General features: G+C 47.4%; 2 protein-coding genes across 2 annotated transcripts in view; both read right to left on the bottom strand.

Annotated features, from left to right (window-relative positions):
- QSOX2 (quiescin sulfhydryl oxidase 2) overlaps positions 1-8191 on the bottom strand; it is a 57040-nt gene extending 48849 nt beyond the window's left edge. The window contains exon 1 of the mRNA XM_056539059.1: positions 7833-8191. Coding sequence (XP_056395034.1) covers positions 7833-8079 — 247 coding nt within the window. The 5' untranslated portion in view covers positions 8080-8191. The remainder of the gene's footprint in view (positions 1-7832) is intronic.
- A 4192-nt stretch (positions 8192-12383) lies between these two features.
- CCDC187 (coiled-coil domain containing 187) overlaps positions 12384-18879 on the bottom strand; it is an 85075-nt gene continuing 78579 nt past the window's right edge. The window contains exons 28-30 of the mRNA XM_056541002.1: positions 16561-18767; positions 14175-14352; positions 12384-12810 (exon numbers count right to left, since the gene is read on the bottom strand). Of these exons, the coding sequence (XP_056396977.1) occupies positions 14194-14352; positions 16561-18767 (2366 nt within the window). The 3' untranslated portion in view covers positions 12384-12810; positions 14175-14193. The remainder of the gene's footprint in view (positions 12811-14174; positions 14353-16560; positions 18768-18879) is intronic.

Here is an 18879-nt window from a genome sequence, read left to right as displayed (position 1 = left end):
TTACTTTACATCTGGTGAATTAGGCGAGTTAGGAAACAATGGATCGGTTGAGACCTAAGCTTTTTCTGTGACATTAAGAAATGAGAACATGTTTTGAAGATAAAGCCCTACTCAAAACCTGATGAAGGAGGACTGTATCTTCAAAACACGTTGGTATATTTCTTAATGTCACAATAAAAACTTGGAACTCAACCGATCCGTTATATTCTGACCGATTAATGGGGCTATCCGGCAAAAGTGAACTTATCCCTTATCGACAGGATTGGAGATAAGTAGCTGATCGTGGGGGAGGTCCGAGCGCTGGGATCTCCTGTGATCACCGGGACAGGACCTGGCACTTGGCATGAAGCGCGTGCTGCAGGCGGCACATTTCTATGGTAGTACCAAAAAGACCCGAGCACAGCACTCGGGCATCATCAGCATGGAGGGCGCGGTTTCAACCAGCAGACGACACATGCTCCTCTCTGCAAGAGCTGGGGTCCCGGAGATCGCGGTGGGTCCCAGTGCTCTGACCCCCCGCGATCAGCTACTTATCTCCTATCCTGTGCATAGGGGATAAGTTTAGTTTCGCTAGCGTTCCCCTTTAATATCTATGGTCAGAAGGCCCTTAATACACCAGAGGTCCAGTCCCCATTAAATAAACCCATGAACACCCAGCTCTCCAGGGTTCCTGAGCAACAACGGGGGGACCCCGTTTACTATTGGGGGGGGGGGGGGCGCTAAAGGGGTACTCCAAGGAAAAACTATTTTCTGGCTCCAGAAAGTTATACAGATTTGTAAATTACTTCTATTAAAAAAAATCTTAGTCTTACCAGTACTTATCAACTGGTGAAGTTGAGTTTTTCTTTTCTGTCTGACCACAGTGCTCTCCGCTGACACCTCTGTCCATGTCAGGAACTGTCCGGAGCAGGATAGGTTTGCTATGGGGATTTGCTCCTGCTCTGGACAGTTCCTGACACAGACAGAGGTGTCAGCATAGAGCACTGTGGTCAGGCTGTAAAGAACTTCACAATTTCGTCTGTAGTATACAGCAGCTGATAAGTACTGGAAGGATTAATATTTTTAAATAGAAGTAATTTAAACATCTGTTTAACTTTCTGGCACCAGTTAATTTGGAAAAAATTGTTTTCCACCGGAGTACCCCTTTAAGATCTATAGTGCCAGGAAGGTTTGCTCCTCTGAACCATGAAATTCACAGTCAGGCTGGAATCTCTGCTTGGCAGGGCGTAGCGGGGTGTGAGCGGGCGGCTAATCCCTGACGCTAATTCCCTAATAACAGGTTGTGTTAATGAGGGATTAGAGAAAAAGAGCGGAATGGAAACCTTGGCCTAATGTGAGAAGCACGAGCTGGACAACAGGTGAGATAAACACCCACCATGATAACGGCGGCACGTAAACCTACAGATAGGGCGTACGCCCGATGCCAGGTGACAAAGACCAGCGTACGGATGGCAGCTATGTAAGGTGTATGGCCAGTATGAGAAGTCCATGAGAGCCACGTGCCGTTACTTCTCTATATCACATCTATGGATATATTCAGAAAGAGTCCGGGTCAACGCAAACAACGGAATTTCTGAGTGGAATACGGCTGCATGAAGCTAGAGATGAGCGAATTTACAGTAAATTCGATTCGTCATGAACTTCTCTGCTCGGCAGTTGATGACTTTTCCTGCATAAATTAGTTCAGCCTTCAGGTGCTCCGGTGGGCTGGAAAAGGTGGATACAGTTCTAGGAAAGAGTCTCCTAGGTCTGTATCCAGCTTTTCCAGCCCACGGGAGCACCTGAAAGCTGAACTAATTTATGCAGGAAAAGTCATCAACTGCCACGCCGAGAAGTTCGTGACGAATCGAATTTACTGTAAGTTCGCTCATCTCTAATTGTGTCTATGGGATTTCTGCTGACCTCAGCACACAAGCGGAACAGAATTCTGACAAAAAACTTGGGAGAACTCCAGTAAAAATTAAAGGGGTTATCCAGGAAAAAACTTTTTTTTTTTTTATATCAACTGGCTCCAGAAAGTTAAACAGATTTGTAATTTGTAAATTACTTCTATTAAAAAATCTTAATCCTTTCAATAATTATCAGCTGCTGAAGTTCAGTTGTTCTTTTCTGTCTGGCAACAGTGCTCTCTGCTGACATCTCTGCTTGTCTCGGGGAACTGCACAGAGTAGAAGAGGTTTGCTATGGGGATTTGCTTCTAAACTAAGCAGTTCCTGAGACACGTCATCAGAGAGCACTTAGACAGAAAGGAACAACTCAACTTCAGCAGCTCATAAGTACTGAAAGGATTAAGATTTTTTAATAGAGGTAATTTACAAATCTGTTTAGCTTTCTGGAGCCAGTTGATATATATACACATTTTTTTTCCCCTGGAATACCCCTTTAACTTATCCCCTGCTGATCACTGGGGGTCTGACCGCTGGGACCCCCCACGATCACCAGGATGGTATCAATAGACCTCACACGCTCCATTCATTCCTATGGGAGCGCTGATAAAGCCTGAGAGCTGTACTCGTGTCTTTTCGTCACTCCCATAGAAATGAATGGAGCGAGTGCCGGCTGCATCACCCGCTCCTCACTGAGTGCCGGGTCCCGTCCCAGAGATCGAGGTGGATCCCAACGGTTGGACCCCCAGCAATCAGCTGCTTATCCTCTATTCCAGTGTTTCCCCAAACAAGGTACCTCCAGCTGTTGCCGGACAGCCAACAGCTGGAGGCCCCCAGGGGTACTCCGGTAGAAAACATTTAAAAAACATTTTTTTTTTTAATCATCTGGTGCCAGAAAGTTAAACAGATTGGTAAATGACTTCTATTAAAAAAATCTTAATCCTTCCAGTACTCTTTAGCAGCTGTGTGCTACAGAGGAATTTCTTTTCTGTGTTGTCCACAGTGCTCTCTGCTGACACCTGATGCCCGTATCAGGAACTGTCCATAGCAGGAGAAAATCCCCATAGCAAACCTGTGCTGTTCTGGACAGTTCCTACAATGGACAGAGGTGTCAGCAGAGAGCACTCTGGACAAGACAAAAAAGAAATTCAAAAAGAAAAGAATTTCCTCTTAAAATGTACTGGAAGGATTAAGATTTTTTTTTTTTTTTTTATTGAAGCCATTTACAAATCTCAATATAAATATCTATATCTCTATATTTTCCACCGGAGTACCACTTTTAATAAGACATTACTGCAGTGTTCCCCAACCAGGGTGACCACAGCTGTTGCAAAACTACATCTCCCAGCCATGCCCAGACAGCCGAAGGCTGTCTGGGCACGCTGGGAGTTGTAGTTTTGCAACTACTGTAGTTGGGAAACACTGCTCTATTCTGTGCCTAAGGGATTAGTTCATTTTCGATGGAGATCGCTAGAGATGAGCGAACTTACAGTAAATTCGATTCATCACGAACTTCTCGGCTCGGCAGTTGATGACTTTTCCTGCATAAATTAGTTCAGCTTTCCGGTGCTCCGGTGGGCTGGAAAAGGTGGATACAGTCCTAGGAGACTCTTTCCTAGGACTGTATCCACCTTTTTCAGCCCACCGGAGCACTGGAAAGCTGAACTAATTTATGCAGGAAAAGTCAGCAACTGCCGAGCCGAGAAGTTCGTGACGAATCGAATTTACTGTAAGTTCGCTCATCTCTAGAGATCGCCTTTAATATGTTCATTCCGCCCAGAGTGCTTTGCTGTTAATGTAGACGTCAAATGTCATAACCAGGAATGTCTCCCCAAAAGTTCTTCAGGAGGATATTCCGCTGTGCGCAAGGACCCTCTAAGAACGTGTTGAGGTTTAGAATTTAAAAAGAGTATTTCTGTCTGGAGAAAGGAGAGACCAGAAACACAGTGATCGGAATAAAAAAATTGCAGAACTTTCCATTATATTAAAAGGGGTACTCCGGAGGGGAAGGTGTTTTTAAATAAACCGGTGCCAGAAAGTTAAAACAGATTTGTATATTACTTCTATTTAACAATCTTAATCCTTCCAGTACTTATCAGCTGCTGTATTCTACAGAGGAAGTTGTGTCTTTCTTTTCAGTCTGACCACAGTGCTCTCTGCTGCCACCTCTGTCCGTGTCAGGAACTGTCCCGCTCTGGACAGTTCCTGACATGGACAGAGGTGTCAGCAAAGAGCACCGTGGTCAGACTGGAAAGAACTACACAACTTCTTCTGGAGCATACAGCAGCTGATAAGTACTGGAAGGATTAGGATTTTTTTTTAATAGACGTGATTTACAAATCTGTTTAAACTTTCTGGCATCAGTTGATTTGAAAGAATTTTTCCCCCTCCAGAGTACCCCTTTAATATAGTGATGGCATATCACTAGGATGGGCCATTAAGTTATACTTCAGTGAGCCAGAAGGGGGCACCAGGAGACTGGCGGTAGAATAGGTACCCGTTATGGGGAAAGCTGACGTCCTGCATTGTTGTTGTAACTCACATAGACTTCAATGGACAGACTGGTGCCAGTGTTTACATTACTATTCATGCCAAAAGAACCATAGGCGAGACCCCCATAGGTTCTACAGTGCCCCCAGACCCGCCCCCCCCCCCTTATATCGCAGCCAGGAACCTGTGTAGTCTTTAAAAGGGGTACGACGGTGGAAAACAATTTATTTTAAATCAACTGGCTCCAGAAAGTTATACAGATTTGTAAATGACTTCTATTAAAAAAAATCTTAATCCTTCCAGTACTTATCAGCTGCTGAATACTACAGATGAAATTCTTTTCTCTCTGGAATTTTTTTCTGTCTAACCACAGTGCTCTCTGCTGACACCTCTGTCCATTTTAGGAACTGTACAGAGCAGGAGAAAATCCACATAGCAAACCTCTCCTGCTCTGGGCAGTTCATGACATGGACAGAGGTGTCAGCAGAGAGCACTGTGGTCAGACAGAAAAAAATTCCAGAAAGAAAATAATTTCCTCTGAAGTATACAGGAGCTGATAAGTACTGGAAGGATTAAGATTTTTTAATAGAAGTAATTTACAAACCTGTATAACTTTCTGGCACCAGTTGGTTTAAAACACATTGTTTTCCAGTGGAGTACCCCTTTAAGGACCAACTCCAACACGGCTGCATTGCATTATTTCTAAGTGAAGACATTTTCTGCACACATCCCTATACACATAGTGACACGTCCCGTGGACACCACATCCCCCTTCCGTGGACACCGCATCCCCCTCCCCTCCCGTGCACACCGCATCCCCCTCCCGTGCACACCGCATCCCCTCCCTCCTCCCGTGGACACCGCATCCCCTCCCTCCTCCCGTGGACACCGCATCCCCTCCCTCCTCCCGTGGACACCGCATGCCCCCTCCCCCCGTGGACACCGCATGCCCCCCTCCCCCCGTGGACACCGCATCCTCCTCCTCCCGTGGACACCGCATGCCCCCCCTCCTCCCGTGGACACGGCATCCCCCCCCTCCTCCCGTGGACACCGCATCCCCCCTCCTCCTCCCGTGGACACCGCATCCCCCCCTCCTCCTCCCGTGGACACCGCATGCCCCCTCCCCCTCCTCCCGTGGACACCGCATGCCCCCTCCTCCTCCTCCCGTGGACATCGCATGCCCCCTCCTCCCGTGGACACCGCATGCCCCCTCCTCCAGTGGACACCGCATCCCCCCCTCCTCCTCCTCCCGTGGACTCCGCATCCCCCTCCTCCTCCCGTGGACTCCGCATCCCCCTCCTCCTCCCGTGGACTCCGCATTCCCCCTCCCCTCCCGTGGACTCCTCCTCCCCCTCCCGTGGACTCCTCCTCCCCCTCCCCCCTCCCGTGGACTCCCCCTCCCGTGGACTCTGCATCCCCTCCCGTGGACACCACGTCCTCCTCCTCCCCCCGTGGACACCACGTCCCCCTCCTCCTCCCCCCGTGGACACCACGTCCCCCTCCTCCTCCCCCCGTGGACACCACGTCCCCCTCCTCCTCCCCCCGTGGACACCACGTCCCCCTCCTCCTCCCCCCGTGGACACCACGTCCCCCTCCTCCTCCCCCCGTGGACACCACGTCCCCCTCCTCCTCCCCCCGTGGACACCACGTCCCCCTCCTCCTCCCCCCGTGGACACCACGTCCCCCTCCTCCTCCCCCCGTGGACACCACGTCCCCCTCCTCCTCCCCCCGTGGACACCACGTCCCCCTCCTCCTCCCCCCGTGGACACCACGTCCCCCTCCTCCTCCCCCCGTGGACACCACGTCCCCCTCCTCCTCCCCCCGTGGACACCACGTCCCCCTCCTCCTCCCGTGGACACCACGTCCCCCTCCTCCTCCCGTGGACACCACGTCCCCCTCCTCCTCCCCCCGTGGACACCACGTCCCCCTCCTCCTCCCGTGGACACCACGTCCCCCTCCTCCTCCCGTGGACACCACGTCCCCCTCCTCCTCCCGTGGACACCACGTCCCCCTCCTCCTCCCGTGGACACCACGTCCCCCTCCTCCTCCCGTGGACACCACGTCCCCCTCCTCCTCCCGTGGACACCACGTCCCCCTCCTCCTCCCGTGGACACCACGTCCCCCTCCTCCTCCCGTGGACACCACGTCCCCCTCCTCCTCCTGTGGACACCACGTCCCCCTGTGGACACCACGTCCCCCTCCTCCTGTGGACACCACCTCCTCCTCCTGTGGACACCACATCCCCCTCCTCCTGTGGACACCACATCCCCCTCCTCCTGTGGACACCACATCCCCCTCCTCCTGTGGACACCACATCCCCCTCCTCCTGTGGACACCACATCCCCCTCCTCCTGTGGACACCACATCCCCCTCCTCCTGTGGACACCACCTCCTCCTCCTGTGGACACCACGTCCCCCTCCTCCTCCTGTGGACACCACCTCCTCCTCCTGTGGACACCACGTCCCCCTCCTCCTCCTGTGGACACCACGTCCCCCTCCTCCTCCTGTGGACACCACGTCCCCCTCCTCCTCCTGTGGACACCACGTCCCCCTGTGGACACCACGTCCCCCTCCTCCTGTGGACACCACCTCCTCCTCCTGTGGACACCACATCCCCCTCCTCCTGTGGACACCACCTCCTCCTCCTGTGGACACCACATCCCCCTCCTCCTGTGGACACCACCTCCTCCTCCTGTGGACACCACATCCCCCTCCTCCTGTGGACACCACATCCCCCTCCTCCTGTGGACACCACATCCCCCTCCTCCTGTGGACACCACATCCCCCTCCTCCTGTGGACACCACCTCCTCCTCCTGTGGACACCACCTCCTCCTCCTGTGGACACCACGTCCCCCTCCTCCAGTGGACACCACGTCCCCCTCCTCCTCCTGTGGACACCACATCCCCCTCCTCCTCCTGTGGACACCACATCCCCCTCCTCCTCCTGTGGACACCACATCCCCCTCCTCCTCCTCCTGTGGACACCACATCCCCCTCCTCCTCCTGTGGACACCACATCCCCCTCCTCCTCCTGTGGACACCACATCCCCCTCCTCCTCCTGTGGACACCACATCCCCCTCCTCCTCCTGTGGACACCACATCCCCCTCCTCCTCCTGTGGACACCACATCCCCCTCCTCCTCCTGTGGACACCACATCCCCCTCCTCCTCCTGTGGACACCACATCCCCCTCCTCCTCCTGTGGACACCACATCCCCCTCCTCCTCCTGTGGACACCACATCCCCCTCCTCCTCCTGTGGACACCACATCCCCCTCCTCCTCCTGTGGACACCACATCCCCCTCCTCCTCCTGTGGACACCACATCCCCCTCCTCCTCCTGTGGACACCACATCCCCCTCCTCCTCCTGTGGACACCACCTCCCCCTCCCTCCTGTGCACCCACCATGTCCCCCCTGTGTGACATTACAGCAGCCCCCTTCCCTGTGCTCTCACCCTGCACATCCGAGGCCAGGATCCGCCAGGTGGGGGCGTAGTTGATGCAGTGTCCGCACCAGGAGGAATAGAACTCCAGCAGCCAGGCAGAGGATGAGTTATACAGGGCGCCGTTCACCGATTTCCGCCCCAGTATGGAGATCCCGGCATCCTCCGGTCCGTACAGCGTCTTATCCGCCTTTACCAGCAACCCGATCCCGACCAGGAACACCTGCAGCGCCGCCCGCACCCCACAACAGCCGGCCATAGCTACCGTGCAGCCGACCTCTCACCCCGTGACGTCATCAATCACAAAACCAATGGTAAGGGCGGGGCTACAGCCTGGAGGAAGGCAGCCAACCCCGTCACGTCCACATCCAAACTAGGGGCGGGGACTGGGAGGGTTTTCCTTCAACAAACCACGCCCCGTCCATGCAAGGCTCCTGGAGACCACGCCCTCTTCATCCCCGTCTACTGCAGGCCACGCCCGGTAAACCTAGCGCTGCAACTGCTCATAGACACAGGCTGTCCGGGCATGCTGGGAGTTGTAGTTTTATACCAGCTGGTTGGAAACACTGAGGGATAGGGCTCTCTAGTGTACATTATAGGACCAGCCACCCTTGAAGAATCTGCATATATACAGCTCAGTGTGAATAACATCCCTAAAGACAGATAATGTATCATGGGATTCTCCTTAAATTACATTCTATACAAAAAAAAGTAAAAAATTGAAAATAGAAAAATTAAAATTAGAATTTTTTTACTTTACATTCTAATTGAGATGACAAGAATAATCATTACCACAGTGTTTCCTAACCAGGGTGCCTCCAGCTGTTGCAAAACTACAACTCCCAGCAGGCCCAGACAGCCTTCGGCTGTCTGGGCTTGCTGGGAGTTGTAGTTTTGCAACAGCTGGAGACACCCTGGTTGAGAAGCACCACTAGAGACCAATGTCCAATTGGGTAAAACTGCTATAGATGGACCACCTGGTTATTTTCATGGTCTTTGGGAATGCAGTCCTCGTGTTACTGCGCCAAAAGAATGAACGTGTTCATTCTTATGGCGGGATAATTTCCACGGCGGAATTTTCCGCAGCTGCAATTCCGCAGCGTGAATGCTTCAATGGATGACATATTAAAGGGGAACTCTTTTGGAAAACTGTTTTTTCATTGTATCAACTGGCTCCAGAAAGTACTTATTAGCTGCTGTATACTACAGAGGAAGTTGTGTAGTTTATAAAAGAAATGTATATATGAGGCCAGAGAAGTAAAAGTATGATTTCTGTCCTTATATTGAAGGACATGTCTATTCCCAACAAGTGTCCTTTAAAAATTCCTCTAATGTACATTGTAAAGGCGATGGGAACAGACCTGTGTTTCCCAACCAGGGTGCCTCCAGCTGTTGCAAAACTACAACTCCCAGAATGCCCAGACAGCCGAACACATTGCAGTCTATTGGGGACAGCAGTGTCCGCACGGTCCTAGCACCGACTGATTCAGCTGGCGCTGGCTGCACTCGGAATCTCCGGGGCGGAAATTTTCTGCCTGGAGATACCGTAGTGTGAACCTAGCCTAAGGGTACGTTCAGACGAGAGGATTTTCTGCGCGTATTTCGTTGCGGATCCCTCGCTGAAGGACCTCTATATGCTGCCTTTACATGTGCCTGCTCGGAGCGGCAATACGCCACTATGAACAGACACACTGCGATGTGGGAGTCGCCCCGCGCATGCGCAGTATACTCGCACATGGCGGCAGCTCTCAACCTAACTCATTGAGCAGGGAGAGCGGCCGCCATGTGCGCGAGTGCACCGCGCATGCGCAGCGACTCGCACATCGCTTCAGTGTGTCTGCACTACGCTGTAAATCCGCTCGTCTGAACGTACCCTAAGTGAGCAAGACATCATTCTGGAATCTAATCCCAACCAAGATCAACCCTCGCTTCTCATTCCCTTAGAAGAATGGTCAAGATGGCCGTCGCTCCAAGGCCATCAAGAGAAAGTCAAAGCAAAGCCAAGAAAAGGATTAGACCTTGAAGTACTCTTGATAGTGAAGTCCTGCAGGACGCTGTGGGGGTGCAGGCCTCAGATCTCTCTACTTAGTAGCTGCTGTTTGATGGGATTAAAATGGTTAAAATGCGGGTCATTCCATTAATGCACTCAACCCATTTGGGATGGTGGGTGGAAATTTGGTGACAGATAAAAAGGTTGTCACAGCTGAGACATTAAAACACAATCCTAATCCTATCCCCAATGTAGGGAGAACAGGATCTCTATGTGGTGGTCAGAATATATACTATGCACTTTTTTTTCACATTTTCTTATGTTGCTCCTTGTGCTGAAATGAAGTCCCCCCCCCCCCCCCCCCCATCATCATTCTGTAATTAACCCCTTAAGGACCAAGCGTTTTTCTGTTTTTGCACTTTCGTTTTTTCCTCCTTACCTTTTAAAAATCATAACCCTTTCAATTTTGCACCTAAAAAATCCATATGATGGCTTATTTTTTGCATCACCAATTCTACTTTGTAATGACGTCAGTCATTTTACCCCAAAATCTACGGCAAAACAGGAAAAAAAAATCATTGTGCGACAAAATTGAAGAAAAAACACCATTTTGTAAATTTTGGGGGCTTCTGTTTCTACGCAGTATATTTTTCGGTAAAAATGACACTTTATCTTTATTCTTTAGGTCCATACGATTAAAATGATCCCCTACTTATATAGGTTTGATTTTGTTGTACATTTGGAAAAAATCATAACTACATGCACGGAAATTAATACATTTAAAATTGTCCTCTTCTGACCCCCTATAACTTTTTTATTTTTCTGCATACGGGGTGGTATGAGGGTACATTTTTGGCAGCGTGATCTGACGTTTTAATTGGTACCATTTTTGTTTTGATTGGACTTTTTGATCAGAGCAAAAACCAAGCCATGAGGAGGAAAGAACTTCCTGTAGAGCTCAGAGACAGGGTTGTGTGGAGGCACAGATGATTTGAAAAGGGGTACAAAAAATTCTGCTACACATAAAGTTCCAAAAAGCACAATGGCCTCCATAATTCTTTAATGGAACACATTTGGAACAACCAGGACTATGAGAACTTGCTTCCACACAAAATTAAATAATCTGGAGAAAAGGGCCATGGTAAGAGAGGTGACCAAGAGCAAGAAGCCTCTCCTCAGTACAAGACACATGAAAGCTGCCTGGAGTTTGCATAAAGGCACCTAGGACTCTCAAACTGTGAGGAACACCATTCTCTGGACTAATGAAACCAAGATTTAAAGGGGTTTTCCAGGAAAAAAACTTTTTATACATATCAACTGGTTTCAGAAAGTTAAACAGATTTGTAAATTACTTCTAGAATTGTTTTTAATTCTTTCAGTACTAATGAGCTGCTGAAGTTGAGTTGTTCTTTTCTGTCCAAGTGCTCTTAGATGACACCTGTCTCGGAAACTATCCAGAGTAGAAACAAATCCCCAAAGCAAACCTCTTCTACTCTGTGCAGTTCCAGAGACAGACAGAGATGTCAGCAGAGAGCACTGTTGCCAGACAGAAAAGGACAACTCAACTTCAGCAGCTGATCATTATTGGAAGGATTAGGATTTTTTAATACAAGTCATTTACAAATCTGTTTAACTTTCTGGAGCCAGTTGATATAAAAAAAAAATAAAAAAAATTAAAAGTTTTTTCCTGGATAACCCCTTTTACTTTTTCCCCTTAATTCTAAGCAGCTTGCATTTCACTTTATTAATCAACAAGCACCAAACATGAGCCAAAGTTTCCTGTTTTTTAACCATTTTCAATTAATTTTCCAAAAAGTGGGTGTGGTTTGAAATTTTATTACAGGCCAAGTGATTTATGAAATTGTTCACCCTGCTTTTGAGGCATTTTCACTTGGGGGGAGGTGCGACCCATGGACTGGTTTGAGTGGCATTGGGGCCGCTCTGCCAGTGGTTCGTTCCCCCTGTGGGCACTGGTGTCGAGGAGGTGGTGGTCGCCGCCCAGTGCTACGCCATTTTATGCTAGGGACGTTAGGGACCCACTCTAAATAGGTGGCCTTGACGTGGTGAGTGGGCTTGTACCTTTTGATCAAAATGTATACTAACAACCTGTTAGTTTTTGAATTTATGCTGAGAAGCAATTAGATCAAAATGCAATATGTAGATGTGCGACCATGTCTGTTTCTTCTACTTGAATTTTAATTTATAAATCTGTTTAACTTTCTGGAGCCAGTTGATATAAAAAAAAAAAAAGAAGTTTTTTCCTGGAATACCCCTTTAACTTTTTTTTCCCTTAATTCTAAGCAGCTTGTATTTCACTTTATTAATCAACATGCACCAAACATGAGCCAAAGTTTCCTGTTTTTTAACCATTTTCAGCTAATTTTCCAAAAAATGGGTGTGGTTTGAAATGTTATTACAGGCCAAGTGATTTATGAAATTGTTCACCCTGCTTTTGAGGCATTTTCACTTATTAAAGAGAGGAAATATTTACATGCAGTTTGACAAAGATCTTTAAAAAAATCTATATATTTATTAAAATACAAAAAAGGTACAAAACATGATATAAATGTAACACAATCATAGTATCAAATGCGCTTAGTAGGTCAGACGTGAGATTCCTCATAATGATTTAAAATATTCAATGTTCATCACACCTCTATAAATTTAGGCAAGATCACAACAATGAATCTGTCTATTCTACTTCCATTTCGTCTGTATATATGACGTCCATATTGTTCATTTAATCACTTTATGACTTACACGAGAAAATAAATAATTGTTATTATTATTATTATTAATAATAATAAAGGTGCAAACCAATAAAAGTGCAAAATCACCCAACACAACAACACACATGAGAAATATGTTCTATCCTGGGCCGGTCGGGTAGACGAGGTCGTCTTCAATTGGTCCATTAGTAGTAGGATGTCTGATCTCCTTAGATCACTGGTTCCTTCACCTGCTCCAATCACAGTGTTCTTCAGGCATGCTTTACTTGTTCTGATGAAAATAAATCATATAAACAACCCCTTTAAGGTTAGGCTTCCATGGCGGCTACTGCTTGCAAATGATAAAATGCAACCGGCACATGTCATCAATGTTTTCCTATGGGTAAAAATTATGGACATCCATGTAGGAAATCTTATGACCATTGCAACACATTTTCTTAAAGGGGTACTCCAGTGGAAAACTTATTTATTTTATATTTTTTTTAAATCAACTGGTGCCATAAAGTTAAACAGATTTGTAAATGACTTCTATTAAAGAAAATCTTAATCCTTCTAGTACTTATTAGCTGCTGAATACTACAGAGGAGATTATTTTCTTTTTGGAGCACAGTGCTCTCTGCTGACATCACGAGCTCAGTGCTCTCTGCTGACCTCTCTTTCCATTTTAGGAACTGTCCAGAGCAGCATATGTTTGCTATGGGGATTTTCTCCTACTCTGGACAGTTCCTAAAATGGACAGAGAGGTCAGCAGAGAGCACTGTGGTCATGTTGTCAGCAGAGAGCTCTGTGTTCCAAAAAGAAAATAATTTCTTCTGTAGTATTCAGCAGCTAATAAGTACTGGAAGGATTAAGATTTTTTTTTTTATAGAAGTAATTTACAAATCTGTTTAACTTTCTGGCACCTGTTGATTTAAAAAAGTTTTCCACCAGAGTACCCCTTTAATAGGGAAACAATTAGGTTGTGTGATGGTCATGGTAATCTGCAGAACACAGCAAGACTCCACTAAGTCTGGTATTACAGTCATTTGGATGGGATTTCCTTAGTCTTTCACAGGTGATATAACTGTGGTGATGCCTGATACACTGACCATAACTATACCACCTGTGAAAGACTAAGGGAATCCCGAAAAATTGACCTCTTGGGGGGACATGAGGAGTGCGCTTGAGAAACACTGTATTAAAGGGGTACTCCGCTGCTCAGCATTTGGAACAAACTGTTCCGAAGGCTGGAACCAGCGCCAGGAGCTTGTGACATCATAGACCCACCCCCTCATGATGCCACGCCCTGCCCCCTCAATGCTAGTCTATGGGAGGGGGCGTCACGTCACGCCCCCTCCCGTAGACTTGCATTGAGGGGGCGGGACGGGACATCCTGTGGGGGGGGCTATGACGTCACAAGCTCCCGGCGCCGACTCCAGCGTTCGGAACAGTTTGTTCCAAACGCTGAGCAGTGGAGTACCCCTTTGAACCATAGGTTATGCATGGCTAAATAAGTAGTTGGTTTTGCCATTCAGGAGTCTAGAAAGCTGTGGAAATCGTAATGGTGACCACATTGATTGTCACCTAGCAATCCCCGTACAACTAGCCAAGCAGTATTACACCATTAAGAGTTGGTCACCCATAAGTCATACATACCTAGAAGCAGAGCTTCTTCTCAAGGTGCCGGCCAGTACTTTGCTCTATTCACATTAATATTTCCAATCACTTGAAGCGAATCCTTTACCAGTTCTTCAAAGATCCTATCGGTAAAGTTCATTAACACTGATCTTCTGTGTCCGCACTGTGAAATGGATGTGTTCTGTTCCCTGGGTCCCTGGAGAAGAGAAAGGTTATGACTGATCTTCTATACATCTATCTATCCCTTGTTTGGCCAACATCTATTCCTCCCAACCCCTCTAGCTTATCTACGTAGAGAGCAAAGGATTGGGCATGTCGAAATCCAACATGCCCGATCCTTCTTTCCACTCAGCATCTGCTGTTAAAGTGGTACTCCAAGTTAAAATGGCTCATCTATTAAACAAGAGAGCCCGGCACTATGGAATCCATAGGGATGGATATGTCTATACTGCGATGAATAGACGTCTGGCGATGCTCTAGTTGGTACAGCAAAGCTTCGATCACAATGAGACAAGAGAAAGGAAAAACCGGCGACTCACCGTTCTTACGTCTTCAGACTTCTTTATTGAAATACTCACATTTATGACTCAGGAGGGGACATACACAGGGGGGGGGGGGGGGTACAGAAAGGCAACAAGCTCCGTTTTGCACTGTCTAGTGCTACATCCGACCTTACATGTATGGCCGGATGAAGCACTAGACAGTGCGAAACGGAGCTTGTTGCCTTTCTGTACCCCCCCCCCCCCCCTGTGTATGTCCCCTCCTGAGTCATAAATGTGAGTATTTCAATAAAGAAGTCTGAAGACGTAAGAATGGTGATTCGCCGTTTTTTCCTTTCTCTTATCTCATTGTGATTTAAATTGCTTATCCCCCATTCACAGGATAGGGGATAAGTGTCAGATCATTGGATGGGGGCGGCCAACTGCTGGATCCCATGCGATCTCCAGAATGAGTCGCACATGCACGCCACCGCTCCATTCATTGTCTATGGATCTGAGTACAGTGGTCCCTCAACATACGATGGTAATCCGTTCCAAACGGACCATCATTTGTTGAAACCATTGTATGTTGAGGGATCCATGCAATGTAAAGTATAGGACAGTGGTCTACAACCTGCGGACCTCCAGATGTTGCAAAACTACAACACCCAGCATGCCCGGACAGCCGTTGGCTGTCCGGGCATGCTGGGTGTTGTAGTTTTGCAACATCTGGAGGTCCGCAGGTTGTAGACCACTGTTAGAGAAAGTTGTACTCACCTGTCCCCGCCGCTCCGGACCGTCACCGCTGCCCTGGATGTCACCGTCCATCACTATCGCCGCGTCCCTGGGGTGTCCCCGACGCTCCGGCAAGCCCACTGCTTCCCCGGCAACCGCGCTCTCCGTCGCCGCCATCACGTCGCTACACACGCCGCTCCTATTGGATGATGGGACGGCGCGCGCAGCGACGTGATGACGTCAATGGAGAGCGCCGGCGATGTAGGGGATCCCGAAGAGGACGCGCCGGAGCCCCGAGGACAGGTAAGAGACATCACCGGAGCTCACGGGGCACCGTAAACGGCTATCCGGTGGCAGCTGAAGCAGTCTGCGCTGCCGGATAGCCGTTTATGCGATGGCCCCGACATACAAAAGCATCGTATGTTGATGCTGCCTCTGAGAGGCCATCGCATGTTGAAATTATCGTATGTCGGGGCCATCGTAGGTCGGGGGGGGGGGTCACTGTACAACGCTCAGCTACCTTTGGCAGCTACAATGAATGGAGTGGTTGCGTGCATACACATCTCACTGCTCGATCGATAAGAAACACGCCGGGCACTATTCTGGAGATCGCTCCTAGCAGTCAGACCCTTCCAAGGAACTGTATACAAACCGTGATAAGAAGACAGCAAATGAGACTATTTACACAGCTGCTTCATTTGCCATTGCAGATGCACCGGAACAATAGAGTTCAGTGTGCTAAAGATCAGCGAATATTCCAATGTTCATGGTTTATACCTCTTGAGATTTTACAAATAATTCTTAAGCAAATTAGCTTGTTTGTCTACTGAAAGTATAATCTGGCTAAGAAGCATTTCAATCTGGTTCCTCCTTTAAAACTGAGCCAAGGTATACAAAACCTGCAAGACAAATAACCCTCGAGCACTTATGGCAGAAACCAGAGAAGCCTGAGCACCAGGTATTTACATATCTACAGCATAAATCTACTAGAATCAGGTCACTGGGCGTATGGGAAATATCACAATTTACCCTCCACTTATTATGGGGAAAAAAATTGACAGCTGTTTTAGGACCCAAAATGTGTACATTCCAATGGTGGCCCAATGAGAATGTCATAAGATTAGAACCAACTGTAGGTGATCCCATTGACCCTAAACTGGATAACCCCTAATATCGTAATATATACATACCAGGAAAAGGCTACTGTAGCAAATTGAAGGTTGATGTATATTTTCTCCTCCTTTCTTCTGTCTTATTTTTTTATATTCATTAACACAGTCACTTGTAAGATCAGTCACTATCATGTCCACGTATCCACCTGCCTCTGCCGTGGTCATTGAGGGGAGCTGATTGCAGAATCCTTCCTCAGCCTCCATACATTTATCATCCTTGTCCTTGCTACTATTCATCACTGACTCCTTCTTGGGGGCAGATATTTTAGAATATGTCGCGATGGCATCACATAAGGCACTGCAGATCAGCTCGTCTGTAACCTTTAAAAGCAATCTGTGTTTGTTGTTCTGCGGGGGGTTTGGCACTATTAATTTGTTAGTGTCACCTCTCCAAAACTGCTTTATTTGCAAGGTTTGACCGGGATTTTTGCTTTCAACGATATGTTCTTCAAGGAGTGTATGTAAATAGCTTGGGGAAATGTCAGCATCTTGGAGATCATAAATATTTGCTGATGTCTCCAAACTGCATGACCTTGACTGTCTGGTGTCCTTTACTAAAGACTCCTTCTCTTCACTGCTTTCTTGAAGTTGTCTTCTACTTGTGTCTCCACCATCTTCATGTGGTTGGACATCACTTGGAGATGTGCCATCACCATATGAATTATCATCATCCTCATCTTTCTTTGGATCTGATCCATCCAAGTCATCAAACAACAGATGTGAGATCTGTCCAGGTCTGACAAACACTCCGCAATTCTTAGAACATTCAAAATATCTGATCCCTTCGTACGTTCCATCATGTTCTCCCTCCGGCTTATCAAGGGCAACTCCCGCCCAATAACCTGCTTTGAAGTTTGTTAACCCTTTATACATTAAGGTTCCCGGCTTCGAAAGCTTGACTAGTACCCGATCTCCAATCTCAAAGGTAGACAAAGGGTCACTGACACCATCTTCAGCTTTGGAAAGTGTTAGGAATGGTCTACATGGCTTTACCACCTCAGGTGACCTTCTTGAATTCTCAGCCTCAAGTAAAGAATTTTTGGAATTTGCCACCTCAGGTGACCTTCCTGAATTCTCTGCCTCGAGTAGAGAGTTTTCAGTATTTATAATTTCATCTGGTGGAAGCAGAGTATCCTCTGTAAGTAGGCTATCATATAGTAAATGGATCTCTTCGATGAGACTGGCTTCTCTGCTACTCTGCAAACTTTCAGATTGGGATAAAAGCATTTCCTCAGGTGGGGTGGGGAAGTCTTCAGTGCCGCTATCACCACTCTTAATCGAGTCTGAGTCTCTTGGGAAAGAAGGGAGCTCTTCACTATGATCCTGTTGTGGGGAATACAAGTCTGCGCTTTCATAGGAAAGCTTTTCATCAACTGGAGACAAGATTTCTGACAAGACGTCTTCCATAGGCTGGAGATCATCAACTGTGATGAATATGATGTCTCCCTTATTCCGATGTGGAAGGCTTTTAATCTGAAATAAATCTTTTGAAGTTGTAGCATGAAATGGCATCATCTCAGTTTTCCTGAAGATTGCACTTTCCGTAAAGGATTGTTTTTCATTAGTTTCTGTCACTCTTTCCTGGTCTTTAGTGTCAGGTGAACTCATTCCAGCTGCATTACCATCGTCTTCTGGACTCATTGACGTCAACTTCTGTATGTCGTTAATTCTGACTAAACTACCGTCTTGATTCTCAGGTAAATGGTTTATACCGTATGTTTTTGTATCTGATTCTGTCAAGTCTTCAGAGGTTGGAAAGGATTCACATGCCAAAGGAGCCATTTCGGCCTTACTCTGTGTCTCTTTCATAACCAATATGACTGGTTTTCTCAAGCCTGGAGATTTTGCTGGGGAAGACGTTGGCTTGTCTTCATCACATATGGTATCCCCCTTTATCTCTTCATCTTGGTTTAATATGTTTTCACCCCAAACCTTGTCTAATGGTCCTTCAGGTGGAAACTCTAAAGACTCTATGTCAAATATCTCCGAATCTCCACTCTCCGTGTCTTCACCACCTTGCCCTTGCTCAGATGCAGAGATGGTACTTTCTGAAATGTTAATAAGTTTAGCAGAAACTTTTTGAAATTCTGCAAGAGAGGGATCTTGGATGAGGGTTTCTGATTTGGAAGGTGCTGAGTTATTTTGAGAACTGTGATCAGTAATGGGTTTAGTCACCAAGTGGTCATCGCCTGAAGCTTCTTGTGTTGCTGGTATTTTATGGGGGTCTAAAGATGAAAACATATACATTTTCTAGTTACTTTATTAATACATAACAGAGATTGTTTAAAACATATATCAAGATGAACCCAATCCAAAGCCACCAAACAAGAGAAAACT

This window comes from Hyla sarda, chromosome 9 (assembly GCF_029499605.1).
Source record: "Hyla sarda isolate aHylSar1 chromosome 9, aHylSar1.hap1, whole genome shotgun sequence".
NCBI classification, from domain to species: domain Eukaryota; kingdom Metazoa; phylum Chordata; class Amphibia; order Anura; family Hylidae; genus Hyla; species Hyla sarda.
This window is presented reverse-complemented; position numbering and strand designations above follow the sequence as displayed.